Below are 15,184 nucleotides of genomic sequence, written 5' to 3'. Positions count from 1 at the left end.
AAGGGGGGGGGCAACAGGGTGGGTTACACGAGGGTGGTGGTGGTGGGGTAAACAAAAAGAGCTTCAGCAGCAAATATCAGCACCACTCAAATGAGGGGCGGGGGGGTTGGGGGGGGAGCTGTCTCGTAAAAGGCACAGGTGGGCTTGTTTCTGAAACTGAGGACAGTGCGCATACGGTTTGTCGGCAAAACCTCGAGTCCAAGGAAAGAGAAATCAAATGAAAGTCTGATGGGAATTGAGCGAAGTGGATCAAACCAAGCGACAAACAACTGCGTATACAAAAATAAGATTTAAAACAATTTACAAAAAAAAAAAGCCACATTATTATTATTGTCATTATTATTACAATCTTATAAGAAAAGGGCCAACAGGCTGCTTTTCTGTCAACTAATTAAAATCTTTTTTTTTTTTTGGCAAAAAGTAAAACCCCCAAAAAAACAAATAGGCAGCTAGAAATAATTTACACTTTTTTGAGTAGAGTTGACGAATTTTCTTACATCTTCTGTTTAAACGGAAAGAAAATCCGAAATAAAATAGATCTCAACTCACCTGTACAGTTTTGGATCTTTCGAAAAGCAAAAAAAAATAAAAACTATGAAACATTGTGTATCCTGTAATAGACATTGCGAGAAAATGAGAGTCCTTGTGGGTCCGATTTGAGCTCGTTCTGGTGTCAGTCAACTGCCACGAGAGTATCGCATGTGCAAAGTCGTTCACCTGACGGCCTCCCCCAGGGGGCGATGAAGAGACAAGCAGCAGAAAATGAAGCAAGCAAAAAAATAATAATACCGACGCATGATTGGAAAGCTGAGGAGGACTGCGCTTGACGGTCTTCTTCGAGAGACAGACTAAGGCCGGCTCATGGTCCCAGCACTGAGAACCCGAGTCTCCAAGCGTAGTTGTTTGGACCTTAAATACTTCAACGGCTACTTAACAACTTATTAGGACCAAACCACATCACTCTAGGACTCGGGTTTAAAAACATCGTAGGACTATTGTCCAAAGTACTGCAGCTAAAAGGCAAACCATGACAGAGGGGGAGACACAAGGGTATGTCCCCGTTTTTCTTCTTCTACGCTCATCTTGGGTAACGTAGCATCAGCAGAACAGAACGTGAGGGGAGAGTGAAGAGGAAGGGAGGCGGGGAGACTACCCAGGAGGTTGCGTCATGGTTAAGATTATCTCACTTCGCTTTGAAGATTGTTGCTGATTCAGTAGAAGGGCACCTTCTAGTCAAGTGTTGCTTTCAAGGAGAACATCTAATAAGAAGGGCTTCCATTTGGTCAAAGAGGGAAAACGTCTCCAGCTCAGAGAGAAGACGGCTCCTTATTTGCGCTCACGTCAAAGATATTAGGCTTCGGACTAACCGGGGGAAGAAGCAGACGGCTTCCACGTCAGCGTCTTGAAACATCCGCCGGCAGCCAGCCAAACGGACGAGCCTCTCGAGAAGAAGGGGGTGAAGGAGAGGGGGGGGGGCTCCGACTTGCAAAAACGCACAGCCGGCAGGGTGGCATCTTAGAAGCTCGCTTTGGGACCACCCCGGGGTGAGATCTTGGCCCGTCTCCAGAGGGAGGACATTGTTGTGGACAGATCGGTCCGTCGTGTCCACGCCAGGGGGGCATTGTTGAGGGCCTTTGGGCGCAATGCGGCGGTTATCGAACCCTGGAGACAAAGAGGACCAACCACAAGGCTAAGAAAACCAAGAGAGGTCCAAAACAGGGCTGAATCATTTGAAAAAGTAGCTTAAGTATCGCAAGTTGGTATCGGAGGCCTCCGAGTGTACCCGATACCTAAGAATGATTGAACTGCTGACTGAACAAAAACAAACCAGACTTACCCACTCAGGTCTGCCTTGCTGTTGGCTGTTGCGGCGGCCGAAGACTGACTATCGGCTGCAGAGGTCTTCTTGACACACTCGGACAAATCTACACAAAAGTAAACACACAAAAAGCAAATGTTTAATTTTGGACTGCGGTCGAACAATAACTTTTGGTGTTTCATTACAGGGGACTCACCTTTCCCACTCCACTCAGCTGAGGCGGGTGTCCTAACGTCCAGAGGGTCTGGCGGAGACAAAACAGGCATTTAAATTTAAAAAAAAAAAAAAAACTTGAACTCATTCAAACTTTGTATGTGTACTCTTGCAAGCTCTTTGGGAACAAATTCATTCATGCTGACTCAATGCCTGCCCTTCACTGTCCTACATCATTCCCTTGCACGAGGGACAAGAGCGCCCTCTGTTGTACAACTGTATAAACTTCACTTGAGTCGGGGATGACGTATTTTTAGTTTTCCTGCCATCATCCAGGAGGCGTCTGGGTGAGCGTCCTCCCCCAGCGAGGCAAACGCACCTGTGGCCAGTATGAAGGACTCGGGGGTCCTCTCTGGGAGGGGGGGAGGGGAGTCGTCACTGTCCCAGCTGTCTGGGTTAAAAGGGTCAGAGGTCAAATAAGAGGCAAGGTTACAAAAAAAAAGAAAAAATCAAATCTGGATGGATTGATTGGGGAAGCAATCGGTGCGGCAAAACAAGCAGCCACCAGCCGTGTGCTTGACACAAAGCAGAAATCAGCAGAGCGCCACCCGTCCAAAAGCACATCCATCTTTGCGACCCATCCATCGTGTGACGCGTTATGGAAACAACGCTCCGGAAAAAAAGCCAAGCAGAAAAACAACACTCCCGGGACCACTTTGAGAAATGCCATGGACATAAATCTGCGTCTGGTGGGTTTAAATACGGGAACTACTCGAGGCGAGCATGAAGATGAACACTTTAGTCAACCCAAGAGTGATGGACATCATGCAGCCTCGGCGTATTTAAAAAAGGCAGCAAACACTCAACGCGTGTCCAAAAGCATTCCTAAGTGTGTCCCAAGTCCAACACTCCGTGATTCTCCGTTGCAATTGCATAACCGCAACACGCCACCGCAATCCCAAACGTGTTTCACATGCTCTATTGAACCTTCACCATTCAACATGCGACCACCACACACACACACTTTCTTAACCCACATTGACCCAGAAAAAGTATGCGAGGATTACGGGGGCAATTTTCTGTGGTTTGCTCAACTTGTGTCAGCGGGTTGCTAAGTGCAGTGCGAAACAGGCCCCCGATGGCGAAATACGGACCGGCGGTCGCCGTACTTGCTGTGGCTGCGGCGGGTGACGAGGAGCTCTGCCCGGCGATGGACATGGGCGACACCTTCCGCACGGGCTGATGATCTCCAAAGTTAAGGGACGTGACCGTCGCCGTGGAAATACTGGTGCGGTGGCTCTCCCGGCACGCCGCCATCTCCCCGTCGCCCTCTTCGTCCGAGTTGTCCGAGTGCAGCGGGTTGGTGAAGCTCAGCGCAGTCCGAACCGGCGTGGACGAGGAGGAGGACGAGGAGGAGGAGAGGTGCGAAGAAGAGGAGGAGGACGGGGCGACGCGATCGGACGACGACGAAGACGAGGAGGTCTTGGGGAAAGGTTTTTCGGGGCTGGCATGAGTCCACGCCGCGTGACTGGCCTTCGGCTCCGCCCGGTCCCCGCCGTCGCTCGTTACCGGGAGGTGGTTGGGTCTGGCGAGGACGCCGCCTTCTGCGTGGGTCTCCCCGCATCCCCCCGCTCCGCCCTCTGCGCCGGAGTCCTCAGACAGCGAGGAGCTGGACGTGAGCAGGGACTGTCCGGAGCGGGCCTTGAAGGCGTGGCACCTCTGCAGCGGGCTCCCGCTATTGGTCGAGCCGCCGCCCGCTCCGGCCGCCGCTCCCATAGAGGCGCAAGTGTCAAAACTGCGAGGTCCTTCCTGCAAAGGCACCTTCTTGATCTCGATGCTGAGCTTCCTCTCCACCCGTGGCGCAACGCCGCAGTCGGCCGCCGGGGATATGGGCAAGGAAGGAGTCCCGCTCAGACCCGATTCCGTCTTTGCTGTTGCCGCAGACAGTTTGTTGTTGTAGTTTTCATTCAGATCCAGATTGGACATCTGCTGCTTTTGACAGAGCAGATTTTGGTCATTCGGCTCGGAACTGCTCTGCGTCTTCTTCACACTTGCTTCGGACAGGTTCTTCTCCATCTCTGTGCCTTTATTCTGGAAAGAAAGAAGGCATGACATTTTGCTGCTTGTAGGCACAACGTAAATGAACAGCTTGTCATTTTACCTGAGTGAGGTTCTGTTGCGCGCTGGCCAGGACGTGGATGACAGGCTTGGGATGGTAGCGGTCGTTGTCCTGGCGGACGTTGGTGACGGTGGGGAAAGCCGACGGGGGCGACGGGGTCAGTATAGGGGGCACGGGGTGAGGCTCAGGGGGCTGCAGGATCTCCTCTTTCACGTCGCCTTCCACCTGAGCACTAAAGTCACAAGAACAATCTTGACTTTATTTTTCCACCACTAGAGGGCGCAAATAGTAGCGACAAATTTTCCACCATATTTTCTAGGCAATCCAAATTGGCCCGCCGAGGCGCGTCAAAATGCGATTTGAAATTTCCGAGAAAGCCAACGGAAGAAGCGGGAGCAGATTGTTTGTGAGCACGTGAGCGACGCGTTTTCTGACAGCACGTGAAAATTGTTGACAGGAAGTTGAGGTTGCCACCTTTGAGCCAACGCATTCATTTTACGTGTTTGCTGAAACGCCAATTTCCTTTGCTTTGACAACTTTGCAGACAAAAGGGCACTTGGGTTATTTTCTCCAGATTTAATTTTGATCCCACTTTATGGATTATTTCTTTAACCGATGAGACGGAGCGAGTTTCCGTGCAAGCGCGCAGGGGCTTCTCGGAAATGATTTCAAATGCCTTTTGACTTGATTAAGGGGAATTAACGAGTCTCCTCCGCGGGGAGATCAGATTGCACGCCATCTTAATTTACCGTCCTGCTTCGGCACTCTTCATTGCAGTCGTTCGAGTGGCGACACTAACTTCTTTTCAGATAAACAAAGAAAAAATGGCTTCGCTCGGAACAACTTGAAAATTGTCTGAGCAAATAAAAGAGATGATTCCCACCACTGGAGCGGATTGTTTCCATGGGGATATGAATTATTAAAAAAGCACGAGTTCATCCGAGACGTTCGTCCTTTCGATATGATGAAACTTTTATGATATGCTGAAGGGCTTAAAAAGGAGCAAACGTAAAAAAAAAAAAACAAACACGAGTAGGATTTGCTTTACATGTTAAGTATGCAAATGAGCTTTTGAATAAAGCACATTTTGGGGTGTGTCTGACTCGCTAGCGGTGACCTTGACGTTCAAGCGCAGTGTGTGTGTGTGTGTGTGTGTGTGCCGACTATAAAAATAGCTACTTGGATAGTCTTAGGAGGCTTAAAACACGCAGTGAGTATTTAGGCAGCGGAAGGATGAATTTGTGGGAAACGGCTCCATATATATTCCCATATAAGTTGACATTTTTTAACGGCACGTTTGCGGCTTTGGGTTGTAGCGCTTTGAAAAAAATTTTGCGTTCCCATCAACCGTCTTTGGTCAGATAAAAAAGAGGTTTATTTCTGCGTGTGGGGGGGGGATGGAAGAAAGAAAAAGCCAGACTTAATTTTTATGTGGATATCTTTTAGCGTCCTTGAGTGTTCATTTCCCCGGCGGCGGTAATAAACGCATATCTTGTCTATAGGTACGTGCATTCATCATGGGCGAGGCTGCCGTTTCTGGGCGTGGATCGTAAAAGCCAACGAGAATCAGGAGGACCGAGCGGAGAGGAGAAAGTGGAGCGCAATCCCTGCCGGGGCCGTACGGCGAAATTAAAATTGAGAAGGGGAGAGACGAGCGAGTCCCGCTCAGCAGGGGAGCGCGCCAATACACTTATGGCAAAGATAAGTCAAGTGTTTGGAAAAAGCCTGCCAGCCACATTCGAGTTGCAGACCATTGCAAAAGATCAGCAGGAAGCAGAGTAAGGAAGACATTTTTTTTTTTTCAAAAGACAGAAAAAGCATTTCACCTGCGTATCCGAGGTGGTTTGGGAGGAGGCGTGTCCCATCGTTCGTCATCCGACTGGTGGCTGGCTTTGTCGGGGCTGCTTTCATCCTGCTTTAAAAAAAAAAAAAGTAAGCTGCGTAATGCACCTCTGTGGGTGTTTGTGCCGCTAAACAATAGCCGTGACTCAGCCCGCTAAAGGCATGAGTCAGTAATGGCCGCTGAAAATGTTTGGAGAAGCAGTTAAGCACAAGATAATAACACACTTGTTGCCCTGATGACATTTCACGCCCAAATCTTCTATAATGACTAACAATAATTATATAACAATAACTGTGACTTTTAAACGCTGTTTCCGGGTGAGGAGAATGTTTCTAATCATGTGTCTGAACTTGGGTCGCACGTCAAGGGCCACGGGAAGGAAGATGAACGAGTGGCGACACGCAGCTTGTTAGCAGTTATGTGGGCCGAAGGACTAAAAAAAAACAGACGAGAGCAAAAAAGTTCTTTTTGATTAGAGTCCTCCGAGGCTCCACAACTCTCCGAGAGTTTTCTGGAGGCCAACTTTGACACGCTGCCTCCCATGTGACTCATTATTTGTGTTTTTGTTTGGCTTCCATTGTGCTACTAGGCGACATTTGTGTTGACACGGCGTGCGCCTCCTACCATGACGTCGTGGATCTGCACGTTTGTGGGGCTCTCCAGTAGCTGAAGTTGCTTCTGGAAGAGCTGCGCTATCGCTCTGTGGACCAACTCGTACTGCTCCTGGGGAGGACAACAAGAGACAACAAATCAATGAAAAGCAAAAGTTTTTTGGCACGGCAAAGGATGGAGCAATGAAACAAGCACTGGCGGATGAACGCTAACCTCATTACTCCCCCTGAGTGAGGCAGGAAGTGTACGCCGGGCTTTTTTTTTTTTTCTTTTTCTTTTTAAATTTCATTACCGGCTTCCTGGAAACTGCTTCGCTTTGTGTTAAGCATAATATTTTGATTCAGACGAGAGGTACGAACACAAATATACGGCGGATGTGAAATCGAAAATTATGAATAGAGAGTAAGAAAATAAATAAAAATAGTGGCGGACAAACCTTTGTCTGAACAGCCGAGTGTCGCTGCGTCCTCATTTCTTGGATCAAGTGGAAAACGTTGAAATCTTCTGGAATTTTCTTAAGGGGCACACAAAAAAAAAAAAAGACATTTATTTGGACATTAAAGACAAAGCGGAAAGTATTTGGATTTGCAGCTACCCCAGCTTTGAGAAGGTTCCACGTGTAGTCAATGGCGCAGATGGCTCCTGTCCTCCCGCAGCCGGCACTGAACAGAGGAAAAAAAAAAAAAAATCATACAAATGATCTGAGATGAGCACCTTTTTCGAGTACCCGCTGTATCGCACCTGCAGTGGACACATATGGGGACGTCATCGTTCTCTTGGTATTCCCTCATAAGTCCGATCATGTCCAAGATGGAGTCAAACGAAGAAGGGACGTCGTGATCGGGCCAGTTGATGTAATGGAACTGCGTTATCCTACGTGTTTCCTGCGGAGAAGACGAGACGGCTCGTGATTGCTTCCCGCTTCGTGTTTGAGCGCCAACTTACGTTTTCGTACTCCACCACCAAAGAGCGGATGGAGTAGTCGGTCCTGGCTTGCTCCGATTCCTGAAAGACAACGAGAGCGTTGACAAAAAGCTCAAGCGACGTCCATGAGAAGAAAATATGAGAAAGGCTCCGCCTCCTCGCACAGTTGCAGATTGATCTACTCACGCAGGAGATTCTGAAAGGGCCGAAACTCACAGGCTCCCCGAACAGCGGGAAATACCGTTCGCATTTTTTCTGAGGAGAGAAGAGCGGGAGAGTTTGCCGAAAAGGAATCTACTCCTTTTAATTAAAATTTAAAAAAAAAAATAAAAAGGCTCACCCTTCCCATCTCAAACTCACGACAGGCCATCACAATGACCTGCAGGGATGCACAGAGGACGTATTAGGACGGGCTCACATCTGCAAGCTCCTCAGCTTAATCGCCGAAAAAACACGGGACCCATCTGCTCAGTCCCATCTGCCTCTCAATTTCTCTCAGCTATATGAAATATTTATCCGCTACTTATACAATTAGCAGCCTTTTTCAATTATTGATAACAAAATGGATGTCTTCGAATCCGGTGGACCAGCCGGACCGAGAATCGAAATCGTAGCGAAGCCCGAGTGATGACGTTTTTCGACAACTCACAGCCACATTGTATTCCCAGTTCATCCTCCAGAAATCGATCACGGTGTTGGGGAGGGGGCCCTGAGTTGCTATGTAGGCCTCCGGGCCATCCATACCCTGAGAAGAAAAAAAACAAGATGATCAATCATCAGAAGAATCACCCAGAATTTTTTTAAAAATCTTCACACCTTGATAAAATTGGCATTGATGTAATCTGTATCCTGATTGGTCGTTTTTAACGTCAGCTTCACCCGAGTGTGATCAACTGAGGAGAAAAAAGAAGGACATGGTTTGAAAAGGCAGAAAAAGTATCTCCAGGAGGCACTTACATGGCAGTATGTCCTTGTATCGGTTCTTCTTGATGTTTTCTTCTCGCTCGCCGATGTTGGTGGGGTAAATCTTTTCCGTGCGGTACTTGGTGGAAAGCCGCCGCAGACACTGCAAAAAAACAAAACATGAAGACACCGAGGTTGAATATTTCCTCATTTAAAGCTCCTTGTGGTTGACATATTGAGGAAGACATGTTGAAAGAGGAGAGAGTCACATGATAACAATTGCTTTTATTCCAAAATGATGTAAAACGGGGTCACAGGGCACACACGAACTCCACATCCACGACGGCGCTGGCTACCGTCTGCAGAGGCCCTGCTTCTAATTACTCGTACTTCCTGTTACATAAAGTGCACATGTGTACCCGGACAAATAATAGAGGACGCCTGGAGGGCGGAAAAGGAAGAATAAAGCGGAGGGAGTCGGACCGTTGCTTGAGCCGACCGACCGGCACAAAAGATCAACAAGAAAAGATGCTCTTGCTAACAAAGCTAACGGCCTTCCTGCATTCACGATTCCGTGACACACTTTGGTGAATGGGAGACGAAGAAACCAGGGCCTGTGAAATGACAAGATGCGCCTTCCTGGCATCCAATCGTAGAGGAGCGAAGCACGTTTTCCTGCGCACACACACAAACACACACACACGCACAGAGGCAGGGCGTTTCCCGCCTCCACAGACCCCCGTCAGGGTGAGTCACCAACGTTCACAGACACATTACTTGGGTCGAAAATAACTCGCGGATGCCAAGGCCGTTACAGCGCAGAGGGCTGCCGACATAATAACTGTGATTAAAAAAAAAAAAAGAAAAAAAGCCATTAGCAGCTAAGCGAATTGAGTGAACAGAAAAAGGTAAAGCCGCTCGGAGATGCTGCCGCCGAGCTAACCTACTTTCCGTCTCCTGGCTGAATAAGCAACGGCGTACTTGCTGAATAATTCAAACATTTAGACGCTTTTCTCTTTCTGCAGTTCGGTCGTGAGCGCTGATTGGCAGAGCATGTGTTCTTCCTGCATATGGATAGTGCGTGCATGGGGGGGGTTGTGTTTGTGTGGTCAGGAAGTGGGGGTGCCTCGCTGCTGCTTCACTCTTGCCGGTCAACTTTCAGCGCCACGGTAAAATAGGTCAGCACTTACAAAACAAAAAACTGGCAAAGATGCACCGAGAAGTTTGGAGTCACATCCCATGAAAGCAAATTTAGGTCAGTGGAGCACCGTCGCGTCCGCTCCTTTAATTAGCCACCGACCGGTGTTTCCTTTTTTTTTTTTTCCTCAATGTCTGTCACTCTTCATTTCCAAGTCGCCCTGATAGAATTCCCGTAGCTCCTCTGTTACGCAAAACAAACCGTTCGTCGCTATTGTTCCCCGCCGGCCGCAGGAAGCAGATGCGGACCGAGCGCACGTAATCCCGATCATCCGCTTGTGCATCGCTTCACCGGGTGAGATATTCGCAGGGCGTAAAACGGCGACCTGTTGACCTTGCGCTCGTAGGCCGTGGCCTTTTTTTTGTCGAGGCCTTCGTGACACTTTTGTGAGGCGGTAATCAATGTTCTAACTTTCACCCGAGTGTGTGATCAGCAAACTTTCGTCGAGCGGAAATACGCCTCGGCTTCTCTTGTGAGAAGAAGCCAGCTTCCGGGGCAGAAGGCCTGTTTTTTGGGTTAAGCCCAACGAGGGGGAAGCTTCCAGAAGAAACGAGAAGGTGTTTTTACAGTAACGTGAGGCAAAAGGAGCGACAACCCCCCTGCCGTGTCACCCTAAACCAAAAAGCAAGCTAATGAAACATCCACACGTCACGCGCACGTCGGCAGATTCCGCTTTAACGAGATGACAAAACTCCTTCGGCAGTCTCCGCTTTTTAACCTGAGAGGCTCGAACATCTTGAAAACATCCACAGACCGTGGGTGGGAAGAAAAAAAGCTTCAGTCGGTATTTCACACAAAAAAAGTAGCGCCCGACAAATTATACTTAGTCTTCATATAGAAGCTAAATAGCACAAGGAGAGCAATCAAATCAATTTAACACACGTCGGCTTTTATACGCAATTTGGGACCCGGCACCTTGCACAAATTACACGCATATATTTTGATTTGATGTTTCCCTCCAGGGCAAGATTGCATCTTTTTGCATTGGTAGCGCTGACAGTAAAGGGGCAACTCGGCGTCTGCTTCGGGCTTTCCGTTCACCTCGTGAGTCACCGATGTTCTCGCGGAAAAACACACACGTTGCCAGTACGGGCTGATGAGCCCAGAAGAAAATAGGTTTGACATTCAAAAAAAAAAAAGAAAAAGCACTCTGCCTGAATATTTCGGATTCTCCCGCAGTTTGGCCAACCATATAATCTGTGACTGGATGACCTAGCAAGTGCACTGTCATTATGTGTATAAAACACACTCTATATATAAGTAACAATAGGTGGTTAAAGTGGGTGTCCAAGTTTTTTTTTTACAGCGGGCCTAACCAACTACTAGTCAACGGGCTGCTCTCGGATGAATAATTAAAGAAGAACAGCGCACAATGTTGCCAGATGAGAGCAAAGTCAGCCAGAGGCCTCGGATTAATATTTAGCACGCGGGCTTCAATTCAAACGTTTTCTCGCCTGCAACGAATGTTGGGGGTCATGCGAGGGGCCGGACGAGTGAATGTAAGGTCAATATCATCTTTGTATCTTCAGCGAATAATTTTGGAGCATTGTGACGTTTGAAATTTAATATAGAAAAAGTATCGGATCTTGGTATTGGTGCGGATGGACGTTACATCACAACATGCTACTAAGCAATAGCCAACATTACAAATCCTACTTCCCTAAAGTCTCTTTTTGGGCAATATCTGAGGTCAACTTGAAACGCATATTTACCGGACAGAACTCCAAAACAACGGAAAGCGTGTTGATATTTCGGCGAATTTTTTTGAAAGAGGTTTGACAAAAGTATATCCAAAAGGCAATGACGCAGCGATTTAAAAGGCGGGATATAATGTTATGAAATAAACGCAAGAAAGAATGTTGCAAGCTCCGGCAAGCAAGCAGCTTCCATAAAGTTCACGAGAGGGTGTGTATTTGTGTGTAATGTGTGTGGGTGCCCGACGCCTCCATCCCAATCAGTACGTCACGATCAAACAACTGCTCAATACTTCATACGAAATATGATGCAATATAACCTTTAAACACGGTGACTAACATTAGATTTAAAACATTTGCGACGCGTTGCTAGGAGCTACAAGCTAACCTCCAATTAGAAGGTGCAATACTTTTCTAATTGATGGGAAAACGGGCTAGAGCAGAGAGGGCCCTTTTACCCCCCCATCAAGGGCAAAGGAGCTGGAGCCAGAGCATCACTAAGGGTCTAAAAAAAAAATCTAAATGTAGCATATGTAGTCACTGTTAATGAAGATCTTAGAAATAGGGAACACCTATCAATTAGTATTTCATCGGTGTATTTTATTAGTATACATTTATGTCTATGGTGAACAGAAGCTAGCTTATAACAGGAAGTAAAAAGCCACCATAACAACTGCACTAACAAGCTATGCTAATAAAAGAGCTATTCAATATAATGACTATTAGCCAAAACGTGACGTCAAGAAGGTTTGGTTGCTTAATTGTACGAAAGAGGAACCGGCGGCGTGTCTGTGGTTAGGCCGACGTGTGAAGCCTGGAAATGGGAGGAATGGGACAGCGGGGCAGGGCGGTTGTCCCTTTGCGGGACAGAGCGGACCGGGTGGGATCAGAGCACGGAGGGTTTCTACGTGAGCTAACGAGCTAGCTGTCGATCATTTTGCACCCACCATAAAGTCGCTGCCGAAGTTGTCCTCTCCCCTGTCGTCGTCCCCCTCCGTCATGGCTTTCACGCCCTGGATAAACTTTCTCAGGATGCCGGCTTGGTCCATCATGCTTGTGGGCGCTTTCTATTAAAAACAACCTCCCTGAAGTAGCAGAGGAGGCGAAAAAAAAAAAAAAAAGCAACGAAAAAAAAAAGACAAAAGGAAGTGGGGGGGTTGGGGGGGAATAAATAAAAAATAAATATGCTTCACGGATCCTCCCAAGGAGTCATCGTCGGTTCACAAGCCTTCCTCGTCTTCTTTTTTTTTTTAATTATCGCCCCATGTTGTCTCGCCTTCTTTCTTCTTTGCTGTTTTCACAATGCTTGACAGTAGTCGGAGGAAAATGCAGGAGCGACCGGGGTTCCGCCACAACGGTGAAGTTTATTACCACAGCGTCACACAAGCTATGCAAACTTCCTTGTAGATGAATTTTTTTTCTTCCTCCAAGAAAGCAATTAGACTTTAAAAAGAGATCCGGTTCGGATAAGTCTATCTATCCACCCCTCCCTGCCTAGCTCGATTTCCACATTCACTGCTTGCTCGTTACTTGCTACTGGGGAATATCCGGACGCGGCTAGCCAACGAGAAAGAGAACCCGCCCCTTCCAAGAGAATTCACTCTGCTGATTGGCGGCAGCGGATAAATGTTGGGATGTCATTGGCAAACACGAATGTCTCTCTGTGTAAAGGACGATTCTGATTGGATAGAACACCAGTCTGTCGTTTTGACGCGGTTTGGCACGTCATCGTTTTGAATTTTATTTTTTTTATTACACGCATATTGGATAACAGTACAGCAATAGGATTATTATTATTATTATTTTAATTAATTAAAAACGCTCGGAATGTGTGTATTTTGGTAACGGTCACAATTCTCCTACCAGATCAAGAATAGACAAGGGAGCAGGTTAATCCCGTCCATATCTCTAAAATCAAAAGCAAACACTCAAATAATCCAGTCAAGCAGCCATTACGGGATTTTAATCTCCACCACTAAGGATGTTGGGATGTGTGGCTCGATATTACGTGAAGGCCGGAATTAAAACGCAGATTAATGGGTCAAATGTCGACTCTAGATTAAAACAACTCCAGAAATAACTTGGAACAAATACACCGCTAACAGCCAGTCTTTTTTTTCCCTCAATTATTTAGTAAATCGATTTGACAAGTGAACGTGACCTTTGTCTGTTCTGGATTATGGCAACAGTAGTGGAAGTTTGAAAGGGGCGATACAAACTGAAAACAAATTACTGTGAGAAGGTTGTGCCAGTAACACTAATTTATCCTCACACACAAAAATCTCCTTCTGAAGCATGACATCATCCCAACACAGTTTCTTTCTCTGACTAACCCCCTCAATTCACACGTAACTGTCTAAACAAGTTTATTTCTTCCCTCCACACTCGAGTGGAAACAAATCAAAAAGCGAGACAACAGGCGATGGTGTGTGCATGGGAATCCTAAAAGAACGTGGTCTTCTGGGTTCAACGCCCGCCTCCTTCTCTTGACAGTGGCGCTGAGGGGCCCCAGGACAGTTAGCTATGACAACATCCTGCTGACATGGCTCCCAAATCATCCCGCTTTGACTTTCTCCCTCACACACACACTATTTTTCCCCTCCCATCTTTCCGCCTCTCTCTCTCTGGAATGTAGCGTTCAGAAGCAGCTGAGAGGAGGAATGCTGCTGTTACAAGCCCATACACAACCTCAAGGGGCTGGAGGGAGGCCCCAGCAAACACACACACACACTACTGCACGTACACATTATGAACTTGAACCAAAAGCAACCCATTTGGGTGATTTCTAATCAGGAGCGCTGCTGGCAATAATTCCACGGGCTCCTGACTGGCAGTATTGAAGCGGTGTCATGATTAAGCCAATAATAATCCAAATAAGGATTGTTGGGAGCCGGCCCACGCCTCCACGCAGCCTGAAGCGCAATTGAATAATGCCGCCATTTATATCTGCCCAAAACGGTGATTATTCATCATTACACAGCCTTCTAAGTGATAATGGGGATACTATCATCAAGGCCTATTAAAAGTAATAAAAATGGTGCAAAGAAAGCAGTCATCATTGTGCTTAAATGTCTGCTTGACCATAAGCGTTTCATTATTCTGCTACATTTCTTTTAATAATAAAAGTGAATCTGAGAAGTGCAGGACGTCACATCCACTTCGCAGTGAAACAATATTGAAGAGTTGTATGTGGGCTCCCTCTAGTGGTAAGAGAATGACTAAATGAAACTATTCCAACACTGCATAATTTTAGAGCCCAAACATTTAATTTTCAGGTGTATAGCTTTTCCCAGTGTGTAATTTTTTAGGGGTCATTAGTTGACGTTGCTCTAACTTGTTTCCCTCAATCAGCTGACTAACAGTATTTTTTATTTTTTTTTTCACACCAGGGTGTGATTACTCGAATTGGCCACAAGACGGCAGCGTTGCACGCAGAGCACATCGAAAATGATGCAATGACATTACCGCCTTAATTTTAGGTTAACTTTGGATTTTATTCAATTATTATCACTTCATGTGACAGAAGACATGCTTTCTCCCAATTCACTCAGTTGAAATCCTCAAAAATACTCGTTTGTAGCTAGATTAACGTGCACTGGACGGAAAACACTGTTGCGAAAGCGACTTCCGCATGTGACGCGGCATAATCTCGCGAGAACACGGCGAATTCATGCGTTGCGTTCAAATACGTCGTAATCTTAAGACCTTTACAATAAAACGTCAAAATTCCATTAAACGGTGCGAAGTAACAGCAAAATTAGTCTAGGGAGTGAAAAAGATTCTTTTTGTTGATGTAAAAATAATAAATATTAAATCACCTTCCGAATCAAAGCATTAATGGGCGAAGATTGGCCCATACAGTGCCCACCCCTGCATAGTAACAAAGCATTATTTCCCCTTGATAAGTAAAACATTTTTA

At 46.7% G+C, this 15,184-nt stretch overlaps 1 protein-coding gene across 6 annotated transcripts; it reads right to left on the bottom strand.

Annotated features, from left to right (window-relative positions):
* Positions 1-479: 479 nt before the first annotated feature.
* On the bottom strand, positions 480-12,815 carry LOC125992177 (tyrosine-protein phosphatase non-receptor type 12). Of its 6 annotated transcripts, none has more exons than XM_049760866.2 (18): positions 12,213-12,815; positions 8,428-8,536; positions 8,287-8,363; positions 8,120-8,215; positions 7,811-7,849; positions 7,657-7,725; positions 7,492-7,551; positions 7,288-7,430; positions 7,142-7,208; positions 6,983-7,060; positions 6,559-6,657; positions 5,918-6,003; positions 4,134-4,323; positions 3,142-4,063; positions 2,352-2,423; positions 2,016-2,063; positions 1,838-1,925; positions 480-1,662 (listed from the first exon to the last, which is right to left on the bottom strand). In XM_049760866.2, exons 1-18 carry the CDS (start codon positions 12,315-12,317, stop codon positions 1,653-1,655), a joined length of 2,358 nt encoding a protein of 785 aa, XP_049616823.1. In that variant the 5' UTR covers positions 12,318-12,815; the 3' UTR covers positions 480-1,652. The 6 variants fall into 6 exon arrangements, with proteins under 6 accessions (XP_049616823.1, XP_049616824.1, XP_049616822.1 ...); XM_049760867.2 differs by having other exon boundaries at positions 2,352-2,419; positions 3,127-4,063; positions 5,918-6,006; positions 12,213-12,814; XM_049760865.2 differs by having other exon boundaries at positions 5,918-6,006; positions 12,213-12,814.
* Positions 12,816-15,184: the final 2,369 nt, after the last annotated feature.

The sequence above is a fragment of the Syngnathus scovelli genome, chromosome 22 (assembly GCF_024217435.2).
Source record: "Syngnathus scovelli strain Florida chromosome 22, RoL_Ssco_1.2, whole genome shotgun sequence".
NCBI classification, from domain to species: Eukaryota; Metazoa; Chordata; class Actinopteri; order Syngnathiformes; family Syngnathidae; genus Syngnathus; species Syngnathus scovelli.
Note: the sequence above shows the minus strand (reverse complement) of the source record. Positions and strands in the feature narration are given on the sequence as shown.